General features: G+C 39.2%; 2 protein-coding genes across 2 annotated transcripts; one reads left to right on the top strand and one right to left on the bottom strand.

Moving 5' to 3' along the window:
• The first annotated feature begins 3,683 nt into the window (after nt 1–3,683).
• ccl44 (chemokine (C-C motif) ligand 44) lies at nt 3,684–6,397 on the top strand. The gene is made up of 5 exons (XM_081357803.1): nt 3,684–3,811; nt 4,185–4,314; nt 4,631–4,778; nt 4,872–4,904; nt 6,033–6,397. Exons 1-5 carry the CDS (start codon nt 3,751–3,753, stop codon nt 6,039–6,041), a joined length of 381 nt encoding a protein of 126 aa, XP_081213929.1. The 5' UTR covers nt 3,684–3,750; the 3' UTR covers nt 6,042–6,397.
• A 3,124-nt stretch (nt 6,398–9,521) lies between these two features.
• On the bottom strand, nt 9,522–21,110 carry slc1a6 (solute carrier family 1 member 6). The gene is made up of 9 exons (XM_081357072.1): nt 20,858–21,110; nt 20,633–20,770; nt 19,081–19,288; nt 18,951–18,993; nt 18,538–18,851; nt 16,502–16,735; nt 13,845–14,039; nt 13,537–13,671; nt 9,522–10,863 (listed from the first exon to the last, which is right to left on the bottom strand). The coding sequence occupies exons 1-9, from the start codon at nt 21,072–21,074 to the stop codon at nt 10,665–10,667; spliced, it is 1,683 nt and encodes a 560-aa protein (XP_081213198.1). The 5' UTR covers nt 21,075–21,110; the 3' UTR covers nt 9,522–10,664.
• Nucleotides 21,111–23,317: the final 2,207 nt, after the last annotated feature.

The raw sequence follows: 23,317 nt of genomic DNA, 5'->3' as shown, positions 1-23,317 counted from the left end.
TGGTGTAAAATGCATGTAGACTTGTGAATTTATGACAGGCCAAAATGAATGGGTACCGATTATTTCACAGGCAGAAAATATACCAGAAAATACTGCTGTGCTTTAGATTAAGATTTAATGGCACTAATATGGCAAATTTTGGCAGCCATCGGTTCTTCCTTGAAAGGCCCTTAATGCAAAAACAACTGGTTTCAAGAGATTTGCTGTTTTGAGGGAGTCCACTGTGGAGTTAGTCTCAGGGGTCAAAGGGTGCACTCATGCTTGTGGGCCACCTTCTGAAACCTAAAATGACACATGGGCCCCCTACAGTCTTGTGGACAGACCATTGAGGAAAAAGGAAAGTCCACAGCTGCCATATGTAAATAATAATAATTTAAAAAAAGCTTATAGAAACAATGTTTGTTTTCGGGCTGTGCAGTGGTTCCAGCAATTGTGTAAAATCAAATCTGATTTATTGTTCAATATGCATCAGAAGGTCAGTGAAAGGACTATGAGCAGAGTCCCATCTGCATAATCAGACTACCTGTCTACCTCAATATCCAGGATGAGATAGGCATCACTGTTTCTCTCTTAATATCTGGGGCTTTGTCTTCAGGCACAGAGCTTAAAGACACAATTTTACATGGCGACCAATCCCAAGATTTTTATGAATCACCAGATCAGGAGGAACTGAGCAGAATGTGCATGTTCATCTCACCATAGCATGTGTCTTTCCAGAGATTTAACTAAAGCGTGTCCCCAGGGAAAAACAGTCTGCCTTGAATGGACAGTCCTAGTGGTCTCGCAGTGTGAGAGATGCTGTCGATCCAGCAGAAATAAAAACATTGCCAAAAAAATTGAAAACCAATATTTTACGTTAGTTAAGTTGGCTTTATATCTTGATCCAGGACATAAAATTAATTAAGTTTAGATGAAGGCACGCAAGTATGTGAGTCATTACATGAGCAATTTAAGACCATGATGAAGAATGCATGCTGAGAATTCTTTGCATAGTTGTCTTCGTGTGGATGGGCTATTGTAACATGCTTCAATGACAAGTTAACAGAAGATGCTTAAGACGTCGTACTGCAATGGACTGAACCCATCAACAACAAAATCTACATCTCAAATTGTACCGCTTTTTAGAAATGGTGTGCTATCATTTCTACGATTAGGAGGGATTTACTCAAAGAAATATTTACTTTTGAAGTAGGAATGCTCTTTTTTTATTAGGGCCAGAACACCTTTGTATCCACACAGAAACATGATGAAACACTTTGCAAAGGCATTGTCATGAGTTAAGCATTAGCAAAGACCACTCACAATTGATTTTGAAGATGAATAAATGTACTTTGACATATTAAGTAATTTATAGAATTGTTATCTTTTATGACCCCATTCCCAAATGATGATGCAGTTGGTTTGTTAACTGGCAAGGACTGCAAATCAGGCTCAAGTTACAATGGGTATAGGGTTCAAACATGCCACCTCTCAGTGATTATCCTCGATTTTTTCCACTAGGAGTACTCAATTAAATGAAACAAATCAATTTGTTTGTTTTGTTTTCCTAGATACTCAAGTCAAGTCAAGTCATCTTCATTTATATAGCGCTTTTAACAATGTAGATTGTTTCAAAGCAGCTTTACAGATATAAACGTATAATTTAAGGTAACAGAGATTGTTTTGGCTTTATAGCGGTTCTTTAATAAAGTTATTTTCCAGCTAAAGTTAGTTTTGATTGATTCGCTTCCGTCGCAACGATCATTTGTTATTAAATTAGGGGCCGCTAAGACGACACCATTCTCTCTACACAGACTTTAAACGTGAACCTGTGAGAAACGCTGATGGCGGTCACATGCGCATTAAGAATTGGTTCTATAGTTATGTGTGTTTGCATATATGTGCGCAGGTTTGGAATTCCCTACAAACCAAGCCTAAACAAAGTACTGGCGTTTCCTTAATATTTTTGATACAGAATTTTATTTTATTTTATCAATTCGGGGTAGGTACGCGAATTGAGTTTCCCGACAACGCTTTATCTGTAGAGTGGTAAAGGGATCCTCCATAGGGAGAGACTAGTTGGCACTTCAGCACTGCGTTGGATCGGGTCCAGGCGAAGGTCCTTCATCAGATCTGGATACGGCCTGGATCCAGCAGGCTGCGGGAAAACCTCGGGATAAACAAAGACACTAAAATTAGCGTAGATGCCATTCTTCTCATGATGTAACGAGTACATCAGGATTTATGGGAAGTGTTCCCGGTTCCATCTGACCTAATCTATGCAGTCTAACATTGAATTATAGAAGTCTATAATGTATTATGAGGTCAAAGAGATGTGCATTTAGTCTAGCTTTGAACTGACAGAGTGTGTCTGCTTCCCGGACAATGGTAGGAAGGCTGTTCCAAAGTTTTGGTGCTAAATAGGAGAAGGATCTACCGCCAGCAGTCGATTTTGATATTCTAGGTATTATCAACTGGCCGGAATTTTGAGATCGCAATAGACATGAAGGACTATAATGCGTTAAGAGCTCGCTCAAGTACTGCGGAGCTAAACCATTCAGTGCTTTGTAAGTAATCAGCAATATTTTAAAATTGATGCGATGTTTAATAGGCAGCCAGGGCAGTTTTGACAGAACCGGGCTAATATGGTCATACTTCCTGGTTCTGGTAAGAACTCGAGCTGCTGCGTTTTGAACTAGTTGTAGTTTGTTTATTATGTGTGCAGGACAACCACCCAGTAGAGCATTACAATAATCTAGCCTTGAGGTCATTAACGCATGAACTAATTGTTCCGCATTTGTCAATGAGAGCATATGGCGTAATTTAGAGGGATTCAAGCAGATAATGCAGTTTTTTAGTAATGTAAAAGCTGTGTTCATTTGTCAAAGGCCCATGAAGTTGTTCTTCGTTCACAGAAGAACAGAGGTTTCTTTGAGCAGCGGCTGGCATGTTTTGTTCAGAATGCTGTACAGCGATACTTTAATTGCCAAAGAGATATGCGGGAAAGACGATTGGCCCATGGACTCCATTAGGTCATGGGCAGGGTATGTTTTCAAATGCCTTCCACACCCACCTTGGACATGCAGATGGCATATTTTTTAATCTAATGATCCCAGGTATGCCAAAACCATAAAGTCCCAAAACAGTTTTTCCACATGGCTCAAGAACTTGACATGAGGACAGGCTCTAAATGTCTGCAAGTATCCATATTGATTCCTGATGTTTTGTTCTTTCGAATGTTTTCTCACACTCCTCCCTGCAGACCCAAGGACTGTGTTTTATCCAGCTCTAACATTTTTGACTGCAATAAATCATAAGTTTCCAAAAAAAAGTTAGGCATTTTAATGTAAGGTGTTTCCTTCCCTTCATCATTCAACTTCAGGCCCATATTTCATTGCAGACGGCTGTTTTTAATCGCGTTTCTTCAAATGTTTGGAAGACTTTTTTATTGATTTATTATACAGAGCTTTTCAGTTGTAAATTCTAAAGCAAACAGGGATGATGGGCTCTAAACTGCAGTAATTATGCCATGCATCGCACCATCGCTTGCACAGCTCAGTGTGTTTATTGAGGAGAGTTGTGCGTTTCTCAACAGTGAGGGGAGATGCTACGACTGTGAAAACAGCACACGAGGGGGGGAGCGAGGGAGATTGTGGGTGTGTTAGCGCGTGAGAGAAAAAATAGGGGAAGGGAGGGAGAGAGGAGAGAAATAAAAACAGCACAAGAGGACAGCAGACAGAACGGAGGAAAAAATCCCTCTGAGGTTCCACCATGTTCCTGCAGACTGTCTCCATCCTCTTCCTCTCGGCCGTCCTCTTCGGCTGCCTGGAAGGTAAGGTGAAACTCTCTCTCGCATCTGATTGTGATGTCGGAATGGGGCGGTTGGGACCAGATCTCGGTGGGAGGGAAAGAGGCATAATGCAATGATAGCCAGACTGGTTCAGAAGCTTCGGATGCTGGAGTTTCACGCATGTCTGAGAATATGAGGTGTGTTAAAGCATGATGGGAGGCTGTGCCTGCCACAGGAAGCTCCAAAAAGAACGAAAAGGAGTCCAAATCTGATGATGACACTCGATTTCCTCTGCAAACTGTTGAACATGGCAGTTTCTATGCATAATTTCATCAGTTATGATACTTGACGATGGTTTCCAGGTGTGAGTCTTTCTTGAATTCTGCTGCTGGTTTGTGACTTCTCTCTATGCCAGGGAAGGGTGTGCAAATGCAGCGAGATGTTCAGTGCTGCATGCAGTACTCTCACGGCAAAGTCCGGACCAAAGACGTCTTGAGGTATGAGAGGCAGACGGAGGGGCCGGATTGCAGCATAAGAGCCATCATGCAAGTATTCCAGGCATCCTGGAACAATCACAGACATGGAAAATATGCCCTATTAAAGCTCACAGGCATTGCCGTCTAAGCAGGTCAGATTTTTATTACTGAGAGCAGTAATTGTCAGGCAAGTAGAGCAAAAGAATGCACTCAGGCTGGGTGGACAATACCCAAACTGTTTCTTCACCGGGGCCAATTTGGCCTGCGCTGACTTGAAGCGTAGCAGATTAAGAGATTTGGGATTTGCTGTATGTAAAGAGAGAGGTTTTGGAGGGAGCTCTTGAAATCTTGGCGCTCATGTTCTCGATTGTTTGAATCATGACAGATTGTACACCAAAAAGGCGGTGAAGTGCGCTGATCCAAGGGACAGGAAGGTGAAGAGGTTACTACGGAAACTGAACCAGAGGCAGGGAGCCAAAGCCCACAGGACCATGTGGCCACATCGGCATATGAATCTGCCCGTCATGTCGGAGGTAAGATCTCCATGGAAGTAATGGTAGTATTGCTGTCCAAATAAAACTTGAATAGAATTGAGTATTGAAGAACCATTTTCTCTTTATTGACAGGTCGCTGTTGTTAACTCCCAAAAGATTAACAAGGTAAACAAGACCTGCAGGATGCCATTTCAGTGGAGTACAAAAAGTAAAAATCCCATTCATTTTTTTCCGTCGATATATTGATTTCTGATATCAACCCTTTCATGATGGACCTACCTTAGGTTAAGGTAGTATAAGTCAGTGTTATTTCAGCTTTATCTGAAACAAAACTGCATTTCATTGGTAAATTCCCAGTAAAAGAACTACATTACCAATAATCCTGAAGAGAGATCCACCAATTAGAGAAGTTGCTGTTACCATGGAAATGGAAATTGGTGCATAAAGGTTCAGCAGCGACCAACTACTCCCATGAAGAGTTGTGAATAAGAATGCACAGAAATATTGAAAGTTCTGGCCGATATCAATAAGCCAATCATTATTTTCATGTTATGGCCAATATGTATTTTCTATGGAAGCTTGTTTCCGCCATGGAATAAAAAATGTAAAAGATTATTGCGACTTTTTATCTCACAATGCAGACTTTTTTTTTCTTACAATTGCGAGAAATAAACTTATAAAGTTGTAAAGTCAGAATTCCGGAATATAAACTCGCAATTTCAAGAAAAAATGTCACAATTGCGAGTTTATATTCCGGAATTCTGACTTTATAACTTGCAAATGCGAGTTTATCAGTCTTTTTCCCGTCAGAATTGGACTATAATCACAATGCTGACTTTTTTTTCTCAGAATTGCAAGTTTATATCTAACAATTCTGACTTTATAACTCTGAAAAAAAGTCAGAATTGTGAGATAAAAAGTCACAATTAACTTTTACATTTTTTATTCAGTGGTGGAAACAAGCTTTCATAATTTTCAATATCATCCGATACTGTTAAAAAAAAAAATATATATATATATATATATATATATTATTATTATTATTAAAATATATATATATATATATTATATTATAATATAGAATTATTTTTCTTTGAAGAATTTTTTTTTAAATGGCAATGGAGAAAATAAATGGGAAAAATATTTATGTAGGTAACTGTTGTGCTTTTAGTATAACATCGTTCGCTGTTGTTGTTGTTGTTTGCATTAGTCTTCAATTTAAAGATACTTACCTTGGTAAACTCTAATATTAAATTAATCAGAGTTGTTGTTGTTGTTGTTGTTTTCTTTCAGACCAAGTGAAATTTGAGGGAAGACAGGTGATTGATGAAAATCCAGCCTTCTCGTGTGTCACTGTTTTCTTATATATGTATAAGAAAATATATGTAGACTCATAGCATTCACTACCAAACAGTATGTTATCCAGATATATTGTGATATTTAGATGTCCTCTCAAATGACTGTTAATCTATATGCCAAAGTATTCTTCTCTGAGACTTGTTGAAGTTTGTTTATAATCTCTGCAGCTATGTATAGTCTCTATAACTTATACAAGCTCTTCTATAGAGTCCAGTAAGCTGGTATGACTGTTCTCAAACAATTTATAGTGCAATTACAGAATCTCTTGTGTATGTTAAACACAACTGATTTTTATATATAAAAATAAATGAAAAATATTGAAAATCATTTTGTTTTTATTGTATATAAGACTACACCATTTTTGCCTTTTGGATGTCTTTGTTCTTTCTGGAAATCTACACTTTTATACATTTTCACAACTAATTTTGATATAGAAAAGATATTACACTATTATCTCTGCGTGGCTTGAGACACTGGGATAGGCTCAGCATCGCTGGGACTTTACAAAGGACAAGAAGCTTGTAAAACTGATTGATGGATTACACTATAAAAAAAAAAATCTAAATAATTGTCTTTTTAAGGCACAGTATGTAAGTTTCGCTGCTAGAGGTCGCCATTTATTCAAAACCATTACAAAGGCGTAGCATGATGATGCCATGAATGAGGGTGGAATCATGGGAGTTGTCGTCCACAGCCGATGGAAAGAAATCTGACAGAAATAATGTTCATGGATGGGCTAATGTGTTCAAATTTTATTAACGTTATTGTTGAATGAAGCAGGGCTGGGACATTTTACGTTGATATTTTAATTAGATCCTTTAGGTAGATCCTTTTCCTATTTAGCACCAAAACTCTGGAACAGTCTTCCTAACATTGTCGGGGAAGCAGACACACTCTGTCGGTTCAAATCTAGACTAAAAACACATTGACCTAGCATACACATTACACATTATAAACTTCTAGAATTCAAGGCTGAATAAAATAAAATAGGCTGCATAGTTTAGGTCAGCCGGAACCAGGAACACTTCCCATAAATCCTGATGTACTTGTTACATCATAAGAAGGATGGCATCTACGCTAATATTAGTCTCTCTGTTTAACCCGAGGTTTACCGCAGTCCGCCGGATCCAGGCCGTATCCAGATCTGATGAAGGACCTGCGCCTGGACTCGACGACAACGCAGTCCTGAAGTGTCAACTAGACTCTCCCTGTGAAGGCCTCCTTCTCCTTCCCTTTACCTCTGTACAGATCAAACTTTGTCAAAATAATTCCAGTTCACATGGCTACACGGAAACGATAAATATTTTTAAGGCCAGACAAGTAATTTGTTGAGGTCAATTTGTAAAGAAAGACTACATATCTGCGCACATATATATTCAAACACGCACACCTATAGACTAAACACGTAATACGCATGTGCACGCCGTCAGCGTTCTCACAGGTTTGCGTTTTTGAAGTTTGTGCAGAGATAACCTTTTTTTTTTTTTTTTTTTTTTTTCAAGGCTTGCACCTTGGAACCTATTTCAAGGTTTGCGTTCTCGAGCCGCCAGACTCTGTTGTTGTGCGGATGAGCGGGCCGGAGCGTGTTAAGGGTTTCTGTTAGAACGGTGTTGTGTTAGTCGCCCCTAAGTTAATAACTAATGATCTTTGCAACGGAAGTGAATCAATCAAAACTAACTTTAGCTGGACAATAACTTTATTCTAGAGCTGTTAAAGCCAAAGTCTGTTACTTTAATATCCTAGTATCACTGTAAAGCTGCTTTGAAACAATCTATATTGTTAAAAACTCTATATAAATGAAGAAGAAAAAAATGCTTATATGCTGCAGTCGGCTGCTGTCGCTCCTTTTTGTTTTTTTTGTTTATGTTTATTTTACTATTAAAATTATGATCCTTCTTCCCTAAACTTGAACTTTCTTAGGATTATGTTTGATCACTTAAATTCATATTATTTTCAATCTAATGAAACAACCGCAAGTACAGGTCACTTTATCTGACAAATTAAAATTGTAAGGTAATGCAGTGCTGTTTTTCTTAGTCAAAACAACCATACTAAAAATACAGTTGAGTGTGTTGAATGTTATGTTTTAATGTTCTTTTGTGCATTGGATTGGTGGCTGATATTGTTTTACACTGCAGTAAGCTAGATCGACATCAGAGTATGATTTAATTAAAGCTGTATGACTTCAGCTGCTAAATGGCATGCAATTCATTTTACAACATTATGGCCCAGTTTCACAGACAGGGTTTAGATTAAGCCAGGATTAGGCCTTAGTTCAATTAGGACATTTAAAAAAAAATGCCTTTTTGAGACAAAACAATGGCACTGAGATATTTTAAGTCAGTGCAAGTTGTTTTCAGTAAAAATAGCTCAATAATGCATTTTAGTCTGGGACTATAGCCTACTGTAGAAAATGCTGTGTACTGTTACTAAAAATAAAGCTTTTCCCGATTATGTTAGCCACTTGAAAAAAATAGTGTTGTCTGGTTTAATTTTGTGGTAGCCTACAAATATTTTCCTCGATGCAAATCATGAAAACAAGAGATTCAAACAATAAGCCTAAGGGTTGAGCTATACAACAATTAGTTTTCTGTAGATAAATGTCTCCAAACAGTTGCTCATCTGTCTGATAAAACACATAATATATTAAAGCGTCTTTGGTGTTTCCATGGTTTCTATGGAAGTAAATGACTAATTTCTAATGACGAAGGTAACGCGGATATGACGTCATTGTCAGGCGACGCAATGACACGAGGCTTTACACTGATTAAAATTGCTGTTTTCTCTGGATTTAAACGTTGTCGGAATTATTTGGGATCATGAAAGTACACAAGTCAACAAAATATATAACATTGTTCTAGTGGTTTTTGGATATTTTTATCCAAAAATATTTTGGGGAACTTCTGTTTGAACAATGTGATCAAAAGGGTAAAAAACAAAAACAAAACAAAAAAGATCAAGGAAGGCATACATAATCATCAAACATCAAACATAATCATTCTCAGACTATATAAGACAACTGGGGTCGGTTGCATTAACCGCTAAGACTAGTCTTACAAGTTAGACTTGTAATTAGACATCAGATTGTTTTCTTAAAGACTTTTTTCTAAATGTAGATTAGCCTAATTTGATACCGAAAAGTCGGACTGCCCCTGACTAACTGCGAGTGGGTCATACTAGAACTTAAGACACTGTCTTAACATAATGGCAATGTTTATGCAACCGACCCTCTATTATCAAAGTGACTATTTATCATTTCTATTAACATGATATGAATGTAAAAGTAGTTTTCAAAATTCCTGCATCCTACTACTACACACCACCAGAGGATGCTGTTTTATGTTATATACTGCCATTTGCTAACTGTAAGTATGTGTGGTTTGTTGTGACAAGACAAACACTGTAAAATGAGAATTTTTTATTCCTGAGACATTTATTAATCTTAACACTTTCCAGAATTCAAAATACCAAAAGATTCAAGCCAAAATATGCCCACAATATACCACTACCTCAAAATAACTTTACAAACAAAATTGTACCATATATTGTTATATAAAGACTTTTAAGAAATATTAAACAACATAACACCATTTTCACATTCTGTAGTTTGCATTTAATAATCTCTACTAAAAGTATAAATATACTGTTTATCAAAACCCAGTGAGGATTGTGAAGTGAATCTGTAATACCAATACTGAACTGTATTGTGAGAGTAAACTGTTATGAAACCTTTGGGGACTGTAGTAAAGATTCAAGTATTTCACACAGACACAGCTGCAATATGGGCAGCACAATCTGCCCAAACCTTTATAAAGCAGGCACACAGACTTCAAATATAAATAAAACAACCGGCGTAGCACAACACAAACTGGCTGGAGAACCAGAACACACTAAATAATCATAGATTAACAGCCACATTCCACCACAAAACAAAAATCTGATTCTTTATAAACCATCATTCTCCTGCTTAAGCTATCAAGAATAGATGTTACTAAAAGCCATTCTTAAGGGGGGAATTATTTACTTCACAGTCTATCACGTAGCAGTGAGTAAAGCAAATGCTAAATCCATTAAAGAAACATTACATTATATAAATAGTTGATTACAATATCATATAAACATCTACAAAAATGACATAATATATAAGTTAACAGTAATAACATCAAAGTAACTCAAAAAGGTTCCCTTTGTCTCTACATACATCTGTGAGTTTGGCATTGTGTGTATGAGGTAATGTAGCTTAAACGTCTGAAAGACATTGTGAAATAATGCTGGTTTAATGACATCAACTCTAAAACAATATTCATACAAATTACAAAGACCTCAATGTTTTTAACAGTCTCAAATTAGCATCATAAAACTAGCATAGTGTTCTTTAATCGGGTGCTACTTTGCCTTGGATGTAATTTTTTTCAAAATAAATAAAAGTACTGATGGATAAAACGTTGGACTGGCATGTTACATTCTCAACATACTCATATGGCTGTCTTATTTCCAACATTTTTTCAGAAGAAAAGGTTCTCTATAACAGTGCTTAAGGTGTGAACTATAACCATATGAGAATTATTACATGGTGGTTTCACTGTTGCGATGCTTGAGAGAGTCATTCTCTTGACAAATCAGCTGATATGGCTTTTCATTCTCCTCAATCACAGAGTTGTTGATTTCTACATCTTGGTTCTGAAGTTCCTGTCGTGACAGATGCTCAACAATCCCAGCACCAAATGAATCTCCCAGCACATTGGTGGTGGTCCTGAGTCGATCCCTGAAAAAACACACCAAATATTTATATTAAAGCCTTTTTTACACCTTTTTATATTTTCTGAAAACTGTGAGTGGAGCTTGCTGTGTAAAACTCGTCAACACAATGCTGGAGTGTTGCAGGTGTTTGTCGCTAGGGTGTACCCATGTTATTTCTAGGGTGCTGCAATGCAAGAGCTAAGGTGTTCTTCTGAGTGATTTTCATAATGTTGTTATGCAGTTCCTAGGGTGTAGTGGGTGATTGCTAAGGCGATGCTAGGTGGTTACTTGCTGTACTTACTGTATAGTACTTACTGCTAAGGTGTTGTGGGTGGTTGCCAAGGTGTTGCTACGTAGTTGCTAGTGTATTTTGGGTGGCTGCCAAGGTGTTGCTATGCAGTTGCTAGGTTGTTGTGGTTGGTTGCCAAAGTGTTTTATGCAGTTGCTGGTGTGTTGCCAGGGTTTTGATTTGTAAATGGTAAGGTGTTTTATGTTGCTATGTAGTTTCTAGGGTGTTATGGGTGGTTTCCAAAGTGGTGTTTAGGGTGTTGCTATCCTATGTTATGCTAAGGTATTCTGAATGGTTTTTAGCATGTTGCTAGGGTGTAGGGATAGTTGACAGGATTTTGCTATGTGGGTGATAAGGTGTTCTTAGTGGTATTTGGCATGTTATGTAGTTTTTAATGTGTTATGGGTGGTTGCTAGGGTGTTGCTATGCAGATGCTAAAGTGTTTTTATTTTTTTTGGCATGGGTGTTGGAGTGGTTGCTAGGATTTTGCTATGCAAATGTTAAGGGATTCTGAGTGGTTTTTGGCATGTTGTTATTTTATTTATTTATTTTTATTTATACAGTTTAGAATTATAGGGACAATGCACATTAATAAACATTTATGTCAATGTGCCAGTTTAGCCAACTTGGCTAATTTTCAACTGTAGTCCCTGAGCAGGTGTAATGTCAGATAAAATACATTAAAACAAATCAACAATACTTATACGTACAGTAGACCACATTTCATAAGAATACATTAAGTACATTAAAACAAGGACAGCAAAACATAAAACATAAAACAAGGCAAAACACGCTTCAGGTGATTTGAAATAGCTACAAAGTATGGGCACACACTTGATTGTTTTTTGGCAAGCCTTGTAAAATTTTATAGACAAGACAAGCATCTGTAAATTTGATGAGATTATATCCCAGGTCATTAAATTATGTTTTTTTAGGCAGTAACAGAGGTGATAGGTATTTGGCTTCCTATCAAGCACCTTGGAAGCTTGAGGGTAAAGTAGCTGCACAGGTTTAAGAGTTGTAATGGAGGCTTGTGCCCAGCTAGTCAGACAGTATGACAGATATGGCATGATCATGGCATTAAAATATATAGTAGCTGCCTTTGTAGTTAGACAATTTCTGATATGACGGAAATTTGACAAGTTGAATTTTACTGTATTTTTTACCTTTTTAATTTTTTTTTTAAATGTTAGATTAGAATCAATTATTATACCTAGATATTTTAAATCAGATACCGTTGACAGCAGTTCCCCTGCAATATAAATATTGGGTGTGGGATTTTCTGTTGACCTCCTGAAAAACATACAAGCGGTTTTCCTTATGTTTAAACGAAGACTGGAATTAATAAGACATTGTGTGACATCGGCCGTAACTGCCGTGAGCTTAAATGCTGCTTGCTCGGTGCATGTACATAAATGACAGTATCGTCTGCATATATTTGAATCTCAGAACTCATTGCATACAGTGGGAAGATCATTTATGTACTGTATAGGCTAAACAACAGGGGCCCTAAAATTGATCCCTGAGGTACACCAATATCACAACTGATGGCCGATGACACCTCATCATTTATCTTGACCCTTCCAAATAGGACTACATCCATTTAATAATATTGGGGGAGACGTTGAACATTAAGAGCTTTTTGAGTAGGACACCATGATCCACAGTGTCAAAAGCTTTCTTTAGGTCTAAGAATATGGCCCCAACAACTCCCCCTTTATCTAATTTAGATTTCACATTCTCCAGGAAAAAGCAGTTTGCAGTTTCCGTTGAATGGTTGGATCTAAAACCAAACTGCATAGGATGCAATCTGAAAGGGCTGTTGTTGAGGTGGCTAGTAAGTTGTTCTACTACATATCTTTCAATTATGTTTGACACTATAGGTACTATGCTAAACAGTTATACTGTTGCTATGGTGTTGTGGATGGTTGCCAAGATGTTACCTAGGTGGTTTCTAGGGTGATTAAGGGTAGTGCTTCAAGTCAACCGAGTCCACATCTCTATGAATCTCTGGACCTTTAGAGATGTCTTGGGTCCCTTCGTCAATGCAAGTGCATTTTTAAGCCTGTTTTTTTTTTTTTTTTTGGCAACTGTAAATCATCTAATCCTTAAAAAAAATATCACACCTCTTCTATCAAACCACATGATTTGTGGCATCATTTATGTCCGATGCACAGGAGCCTGACTAGTTATGTGACAAAGTTTAATACTTGAATCAGTCGCTGAAGAGAAACATTCAATGTTTTCAATTCAGTGTTAAGTATTATGGAAGCACAATATGAAAGTGGAATGTGTCAATGCTGCTAACACTCCTTCAGATTAGCATTCTGCATTATGTATCAATAACCTTTGAAAGAGTGCTTTCTACTGGAGCCGCATGCTTCAACGTGACATTTGAGAGAGACTCACAGGAACCAGTCCACTGCAATGATCAGTGTAATGTCCTCTGTAGGCAGTCCCACCGATGTCAATACTATCACCATAGTAACCAGCCCAGCCTGAGGGATGCCTGCTGCTCCGATGCTAGCGGCAGTCGCCGTAATACTGAAAGAAACATGAGAGCTTTTTAATTTGGAAAAAGTTTAGTTTTTTGGAAAATAGCTCATAGGAGATTTTGTTGGCAAGAAGAAAATTGGCAAAGTACAAATGTTTTGCAAAATGGATGAGAAGAGATAAACACTCCTTCAGTACCTGAACATGTGCTTGCCAAAACTAACCTGATGGTGAGGATCTGGCCAAAGTTCAGGTCCATGTCATTGACCTGTGCAATAAAAATAGCCGCCACTGCCTCATACAGAGCTGTGCCATCCATGTTGATTGTGGCTCCAACTGGTAGCACAAAACGTGTCACTCGTTTGTCCACATGGTTGTTTTCTTCAAGACAACGGAAAGTGATGGGCAGGGTGGCAGAGCTGCGAAAGACAAATCTAATCAGAAAATCTATTCAGGTGTGTATACTGTAGTTATCACAGACTTTGATGACACGTTTCCACAGTTAACATTGTAAATTTAGTTCCCTTTCTGTCTGTCACTTTTGAAATTGTGTCGAAATACCAACATAAGGGATCTCCCTTGAGACATATTCAGAAAAGGCCAATGGAATTGACGTGTGGAATTTGCATGCCAGGCCACGCCAGATAAGGCGGGCCAGCTTGCACATACACTTCAGCTTTGTTCTTTGTTCTCTTGATACCAAAGAGAAGCAATTTTCATTCACCTCTGCAAGAAACGGTTTCAGCTGGATCATCAGCATAGAACAGCGGACTCTCTCCAGTGTGCACATATAAGTGCAGAGAGCTCCCCTGGGTGCATCAGCGGCGTTCTGAAAGAGGCAATTTCCTTATTAAAAGAGCGCATTCCTCTAAAAGAGCTACACGCGGATCGCGTCTTTTTAAATATGCCGTTCCGTCCGTGCCGTTCTGGTTGCTTCATGCTCTCACTGTGAGAGCATGCTCATTGGGACTTTGCAGTCGTAAATCTCGTTCTTTAACAAAAAGCAGAGATCCTCAGCTGATTCCCATCTTGAGGCGTTCTGAGGGCTACAATGAGAGAGCTGCTGCCTGGTCAGTCCCCGTGAGCATCTCATGCTCAGTCCCCCTGGTCGAATTTCCGGATGAATTTGGTGGCTTACCCTCAGGCAGCTTAATTTCTCATTTGGAGCTCGAGAGGAAGATGTAGTGTCACTCACAGCATCGGAGGGCGGGCTTATGCCTTTCGACGCAGATGACTCTTCGGGCGTGAGGCTGATGCAGAGTTGGCAGCCATGCTTTCCAAGGCAGCCGTGAGCATCAGGCTTAAGTGGTCTCCACTGCCCTCCACTGCCCTGTCCTGAGTGCACGCGGGTGGATGATTGGTTCCTGGGGTCGGGGTGGAACGCTCGGGTTCCACCATGCTCCACCCCGGTTCCATTTTCCCGGAAGTGCAAGAGGAGATCTCGAAGTCGTGGAAGGCACTTTTCTCTGTCAGAACAAGCTTCACAGGCACCTCCATCCTCACTACCTTCGATGGTGGGGTGGCGCACGGGTACTAGGACGTTCTCCAGGTGGAGCGTGCAATTGCAGTCCTTTAATGACTGCAAAACGCCATCACCTGGCGGAATCGGCTGAGGCACCCATCCAAGGTATGTAAGTTTACCTCATCTCTCATGGCGAGGGCTCACAATGCTACTTGCCAGGCCGCCTCTGCCCTGCATGCTATGGTCATCCTGCAGGTCTATCAGGCCAAAGCACTTAAAGATCTGCACGAGGGTAGTCCTGACCCAGAGGTAATGCAGGAACTCCGTTCGGCTATGAATAAGGGGATAAGCATAAGTGCAGAGAGTTTCCCTGGGTGCATCAGCGGCGTTCTGATAGAGGCAATTTCTTTAGGCGGATAGCGTTTTTTTAAAGATGCTGTTCCGGCCGTGCTCTTTCTGGTTCACGTGTCCTTCGTGGATGTTTAATGCCCATTGGGACGTTGAGGTCGCAAATCTCGTTCTTTTACAAGAAGCAGAGATCCTCAGCTGATTACCGTCTTGGTCCTGAAGGCGATCGGAGGGCTACAATGAGAGAGCTGCTGCCAGGTCAGTCCCCGCGAGTCTTCATAAGAGGCTGTCTCCAAGCAATGAATGGCCCACTGGATTGTGGATGCCATTCTCTGGGCTTATCAGGCCCAGGATGTACGGGAGTGAGGGCACAATCCATCAGGAGTATCGCAACCACATCTGCTCTAGCAAACGGTTCTTCATTAGCAGTCATATGTAGAGCTCAGGGCGGGGCTACACCCAACACTATTGCAAGATTTTATAATCTATGATTGGAAACAGTTTTGTCTCGAGTCTTAGGTAATAACAGGTAAAACTCGGACAAACAGGTTGGATGTAGTGCTTGCATTAGCACCTCTCCCCTCCCTGAGGTGATAACGTGAACTTTTTAGGTCCAGTCTGAGTTTCCCTTAAATGGTAAACCCTGAACCCATTTTCAGATGAGCCCATGTAATCTGGCTAGTGCACCATATGTAGTTGTTCCCTTATGGTGACCCTATACGATGTATTCTTTCACTGTTCAATTTCCCCTTCGGTGAATCCAGTGTTTTCCCCTGGCCGGAGCTAGCTCTGTCACCAGTCGCTGTAAAGCAGGTAGTCTCTCCATCGTCAGGTGGAGCCCACCACAGGGTGAGTCCATAGGATGTATTTTCCACATATTAACCTACTAACCTAACTAAAATTATATTGTATATATTATCAAATTTTATTATAATAAAATGTAAAAAATATGGCTTATACATCTTGCACTAGACAAAAAAATGCTATCTATAATCTATAGAAAATCCTAAATACTACCTACATCTGATTACCAATAGATATAGCAAATATTTTATTTACACAGGTGGTTACCTGGATGAGGTGCCTAAAGCGGTGATCAGAGCCTGTAGAAGCCCAGCAATAAAAGTGAAAGGGTTCTTCTTGGTCACCACAAAGAAGAGCAGAGGCAGAACGAACAGGCCGTGGATGAGTAGCCCGACAATGACAGATACCGTGTACATCCCTAATTGTCCGCCAACCTGAGCAAGGTCTTTCATCTCTACAATCTTCCCTGCAATCAGGAAGAGGATACCCACCGGAGCGTACCTGCTCAACAGAGGTCAGATGTGACAGACATTTTACAGCAATAATAGTAGCTTCTGCATACATGCATCAATAAATAGAGCCTTTAAATCCAAGCTATTGTGATGAAAATTAAATCCAAAATATATTAAAGATTTGCATTTCTATATTAAAATAATTCCTCCTACTCCAGCCTATGACAAATATTTTATCTGAAAGCCGATTTCCACCACAGTTGAGTAAAAAATATGAATCTATAAGTCATAAAGTAATCTGTAAGCCAAAATAAATTTTGATTTTGACTTAGCATCTTATTACATTGAGAAGAAATTTCTCATAATAATGATTGTTAATAATAATGAGATTCGTTCTCATTATGAAATGACACTTCATATGAACCTTCAAAATAAACATTATTATCAGTTAATATGTCCTCATATAATTTAGAACAAATCTCATAATGATATAGTTTCTCAATATAAAATTAGACATTATCATAATAATAACTTGTGTGTAATAATGAGAAGAGAGATTGTTTAATTTACAGAATCATATTTCTTAGTCAACTGTGGCAGAAAAAAAATATATATATATATATATATATATATATATATATATATATATATATATATATATATATATATATATATATATATATATATATATATATATATATATATACCAAGTTCTTAGAAAGTTTAATTCAGGTGTCAGTTTTTTTTTAAAACTTTATACCATTTTAAGTTCCTTGAATATACAGTAGTGGCCAAAAGTGATGTCCGGCCTAGGAAAATTGACATCTTCACTCTTATTCAAATCTTATTACAAATGTGTTAAAGATTTTGTAAGCATATTGCATAGTTGTGCTCGGAGTCAATTGTTTAATTCGTAAGCAATGAAACATGCCAAATTATGCGGACATACTTTTTGGCAGGCTGTCATAAAAAGGATTTATGAACACATTCAAAACCAAGAGAGAACCAAAAAAGAAACATTAATAACTAAATATGTTGTCAGTGTATGCTTTGTATTCCTGACAAATAATTTTGTCAGAGAAATACCTTAACCATGGTCAGTGTTTAGTTCTTCCCTCATATTTAAAACATTAAAATATGAAATAATTTCCTCATATTTTGATAGCTTCATCAAACTTGTAGATACATTCAAAACAAATACAACCTCGGAACATCACTTTTGGCCACAACTGTGTGTTAGTGTACACATCTTAATCATTATCTGCAAGCAAAATATATTTTTCAAATTGAAAAAAAATTTGATTTTACAAATATTATGAATTATCAGTTCACACCACATTTTACAACCTGAACACACCTTGCCATGCCACAAAAGGGTAAAATGATCTGATAATTTAAAAGACATTGAAATTGACACACAGTCATGAGGGTCTGCAGGGGTCCTCTCTATTATATGTTTCTGCTTGTTGATTGGGCCACATCACTTTTTTGGTCACACCACATGACTTTAATTTGGTGAAAACTGGTTTTCAAATATTAATAAGCAGTGAAACATTTTTGTTCAAATATAAAATATATATATATAATAAATGATTATACCAAATTACCTAATAAGTTTTTTTTTTTTTCAAGAATTTCATTCTTTTTCTTCATTATGATATTAAGATAGTTGTGAAGTAATACTGAAATTTTAATTTATGGTCCCCAAAAAATTATATCTATTAATTTAGCATTTTTAATGTTTTTTTAATTTGATAGCATCATGTCATTGAATCTTAAATGACTAACTCACGGTTGTCAGGGCCATCATAATTTATATAGGTTATCAGAACATCATAATTGGACACTAACCAGATAATGATGGCCACCAAGCGCATTATGGCTTCGTTCAGGCAGTCAAAGAAATCCCGGAGAGCCTGGCCCTGCTGTTTCATGTTTCCAATCACTAATCCGAAGCACATGGAGAAGACCACCAACCCCAAGGCATTCACCCCATTTGAGGAACCTGAGACAGGAACCACCTCTTCCACCGTCTCCTGGATGGTCTGCAGGATTGTGCTGAAGTTGGATACTTGGCTGAGATCTGTTGAGTTGATGCTGTCTGTCGCATTGACCATGATGGTGAAATTTTTTGTCAGCACAGTTTTCTTGTATAGTGTTTTGTACTGCAAGGAAAATGGGTGATTAGTAATATCTGTTACATGTACCAAATGAGTAGAGGCACTTTAATGTTATGGAAATGCATTAGGAGAGGATTTACAAACCTGTTTAAAGCAGGCTTCAACTAAATTTGGTGGAAACATATTTCTGTAGAAACAACAAGAAAAAATCAGATCCCATAACATCTAATAAATAAACAAGGATTTCAACAGTCAAATGAAACTTTCTCCCAACCTTATGAGGTCCAGAAACGCATCAGTGGCCTGCACTGGTTCAATGCTGCCACTAGAGGCCACTGGCCTATCCCTGCTGCCTTTACCCGGCCTGATAATAATCACCATGACAATACCGATGAAAACTGCTATAAACGTAGTCACCATGTAGTACACAATGGCCCGGATTCCCATCTTCCCAGAAGCTTTGCTGTCCAAAGAGGAAATTCCTGCACGAAAACATGAAGAACCAAGACACAAAGGATCTGTGGTTGAGCATTTCTATTGAAATTACAATAAAACACCAATGTTTCTGCTCAAGAACTGGTCAAATACTTAATGTAGTACAGATGATTAAATATATATATATATATATATATATATATATATAGAGAGAGAGAGAGAGAGAGAGAGAGAGAGCTGTCATATACACTAACCATTCAAAAAAAAAAAAGTCTCTTATGCTCTCCAAGGCTGTATTTATTTGATCAAAAATACCAACAGCATTTATTTGAAATAGAAATCTTCAGTAACATTATAATTGTCTTTACTGTCACTTTTGATCAAGTATTAAAGGGTTAGTTCACCCAAAAATGAAAATTCTTTCAGTAATTACTCACCCTCATGTTGTTCCAACCCCGTAAGACCTTCGTTCATCTTCGGAACACAAATTAAGATATTTTTGATTAAATCTGAGAGCTGTCTCACTCCTCCATAGGCTTCTAAGACACTATAACTTGCTGGCCCAGAAAATGTATTAAAGACATCGTTAATATAGTCCAAGTGACTCCAGTGGCTCAATCTTAAGTTTATAAAGCGACGAGAATACTTTTTGTGCGCAAAAACAAACAAAAATAAGGACTTTATTCCACTTTTCATTTCCTTCTCTCTGGGCCTCGAGTCTTTTCACGTAGTGTTTAAGCGTAGCGCGTCTGTGCACGTCACCACGCATCACACACATGACCAGCGTCGGCCAATAGTGAGCCTACGTGGTGACGTGCAACACAGATGCGCTACGCGCTACTATTTTTATTTGTTTTTGCGCACAAAAAGTATTCTCGTCGCTTTATAAACTTAAAATTGAGCCACTGGAGTCACTTGGACTATATTAACAATGTCTTTAATACATTTTCTGGGCCAGCAAGTTATAGTGTCCATAAGCCTGTGGAGGAGTGAGACAGCACTCAGATTTAATCAAAAATATCTTAATTTGTGTTCCGAAGATGAACGAAGGGGTTTGAACAACATGAGGGTGAGTAATTACTGACAGAATTTTCATCTTTGGGTGAACTAACCCTTTAATTTCTTTTTTTTCTTTTTTCTTTTTGACCTCAAACTTTTGAACAGCAGTCTATATTATATATGTTTAAACATTTGAAGATGTAGCCTATTTATTAAGAATAGTTAATGTGATATTAATGAACATAAATAAACAATTAACCTAAATTAATAAATGCTTTAAAATTGTTGTTCATTGATAGTTCATGACACCTAATGCATTAACTAATGTAAATGAATTTAAAGTGTTCGCGAATTGTCTGCAAAGATTGAAGTGATGTGTTTTGCAGGTGCACCTGTGACAAGGCTGGAGACGATGAGGGGTAGAACAAGCATTTGAAGCATCCTCATCAGCAGCTCTCCAGGGAAAGAGAAATACTTCACCTCCCTGATGGACAGGTTATGAGGTCTCAGGGCAAAACCCAGCACCACCCCTACATACAGTTAAACAGAAAGAAATTTAAAATGAAACGTCTGTTAATCCTTTCATACTTTACACTTCCCTCCCTTTTCCCTTTTACCTAAAGCCACAGCAGCCACTGTGAAGATTACAAACGCGTTCCTTCGCAGGAATGTCTTTACGCTGTCTCGTGTGATGCACCCCATCTTTCGCCTACTTCCTGACATCTGCTTCTGTAATACTCGGCACAGACGGTGGAACCCCTCTTCAGCACGCTGTGGCTTCTCAGAATCTTCACTCAGAAACAGGCTGGTGCTGTTTGGAGGCTTCTCATTCATAATCAGCTCTAATACATGGTCCAAGAGTGTTTCATGGGAAACTGTGGAAGAACATTGAGGAGAATTATATCATGGATAAAATTCATTTTTTGTGACTTGCAATGTTTCATGACTTACTGTAAAGTTCACAATTTCTCAAAGAGTGTCTGTTCCCTGATTGCAGGAACAGGACGTTTTGGCAATCTGATGACACTAGGGGTCGCACTTGGGAGCCCCAAACAGTTAAATTTGCATGCCACTCCCCAAGACATATGGGTATAAAAGCAGGTGGCTTGTATCCATTTATTCAGGTGTGTGCAGAGGACCCGAGATAGTTTCCCTTCCATTTAAGCAGTAGTTCAGCGTTGTGGCAGGAGGGACAAAACGTCTCATTCCCTCCATCAGGGAACGAAGGTTAAAATAGTAACCAAGATGTTCCCTAACTGTCAGTCACTTCAACGTTGTGTAGATGTGATGACACTAGGGGTCCCTATAAGAAACGGCACAACTAGCTGAACTGTGTTATGATGTTTGGCGGTGCATATGCAGGTAGGCTGCTGTGTGCCTAATATCAGGTGCATCAGGCCACGTCGTAACTTTTCTATGCAGGAAAAAGGGCCAGAGACCATATCCTGCCTGAAGGGAGGTTTACATGTAGAGAATACATCACATGGACTTACAAATAGGAAGTACCACATGTGGAAAGAAGTCTCTATGGTGAGTTCTGCCTGGCAAGGGAGAAACTCCACACCCATAGCAACTAGTGACAGCACGAGGCTCAATGGAAGACACAGAGTTTATCAACAGGGAAACTGAACAGTGAAAAATACAACATATGGGATTACCGACAGGGATTCAGAGCATATGGAGCACCCAATCTAAGTACAAGGGCTTACCTAAAAGGGGGCATACCGCAAGTAATAGCTACTGATGAGTACTGGAGAATAGGAGGGCTTCCAGGGTTCGCCAGACACAGGGAACTCTCATGGACAAAAAGCCCAAGTTATCACTTCCAGGAGGAGAAAATCGCTGTATGCAAGTAATACACACTGTCAGTAGCCCAAAATTTACCTATTCGTACCTGATAACACTCGGGAAGACACTGTCTCAACCCGGAGATTGTAAAATTACAAAGGTGTTGGGTGTAGCCCAGCTGTCACAAGCTTGTCCTGTCTTGTTTTGCACTTGGGTGTTTTGTTGTTTTGAGCCATGTGCTCGTGTCCATTGTCTAGCCCCTCCCATCTTGTTATCTAGTTATTGGTTTATTTGTCCCACCTGTTGTGTTCGTTACCCTCCTTTGTTTGCTCCCCTATTTAGTCTCCTTGTGTCTGTAGTCTTGTGCTGTTACGTTGTCTTATGTTCTTGTGTTTTGTTCTTAGTGTTTAAACATGTTTAGTATTTGTTCTAGTGTTTTCCCCCACGTGGGAGTTTTGTTTATTCTTTGTACTTTTGTTTGGTTTGTTAATTAAAATCTTACCTTTTTTTCATCTGCATTTGAGTCCTCGTTTATGTTTCTTGATTTAAACGTGACAGAACGTAACAGCCATTTGAGGACTCAGCAGTATGGATTCTCGCGGGCTTTCTCCTACCACATGGGACAGAGAGACTTTTAGAGGAACACGGCTGGTCAAATTTAGGGGAACTCGTGGAGGACGTAGGGGAGGAGATACTAGAGGTGAGCACCGACAGCATTTTCCAGTTTGGTCATTCTCTGACCATGGACCGGCGAGGTTCAGCCCCGAGCGTCTTTCTTCGCCTGTTCCCGTGGTTCCAGTGCCGATGGTTCCAACGCCGGTGGTTCCAGCGCCGATGGTCCCAGTGATCTCGGTGCCGGTGGTCCAGAGTTCGGGGACTCCAAAACGCAGGAGGAGAAGAAAGGCTTCCTCTGCAACTGTTCACGTCCAGCCAGAGACTATTCACATCGCGTTTGCCCAGTCAGAGACTGTTCACGTCACGTCTGCCGAGTCTGTGTCACCGGGTAAGATGACTGCCACTGAGTCTGTGTCCCCTGACAGAACGCCTGCTGAAACGTTGTTGGATTATTTTTCGACGCTGTTTAAGATCCTGGAGGTTCCCGGGAAGGTTCATATCACGCCTGCCCAGCCAGAGATTGTTCACGTCACGTCTGCCCAGCCAGAGACTGTTCACGTCATGCCTGCTGAGCCGGTGTCCCTGGACAAGATGGCCGTACAGCCGGTGCCTGTGCCTGAGCCGGTGGTGTCTGTTCCAGTCCCTGAGCCGGTGGTGTCTGTTCCAGAGTCGGT

Source organism: Scardinius erythrophthalmus (assembly GCF_964197995.2).
Source record: "Scardinius erythrophthalmus genome assembly, chromosome: 25".
NCBI classification, from domain to species: domain Eukaryota; kingdom Metazoa; phylum Chordata; class Actinopteri; order Cypriniformes; family Leuciscidae; genus Scardinius; species Scardinius erythrophthalmus.
Note: the sequence above shows the minus strand (reverse complement) of the source record. Positions and strands in the feature narration are given on the sequence as shown.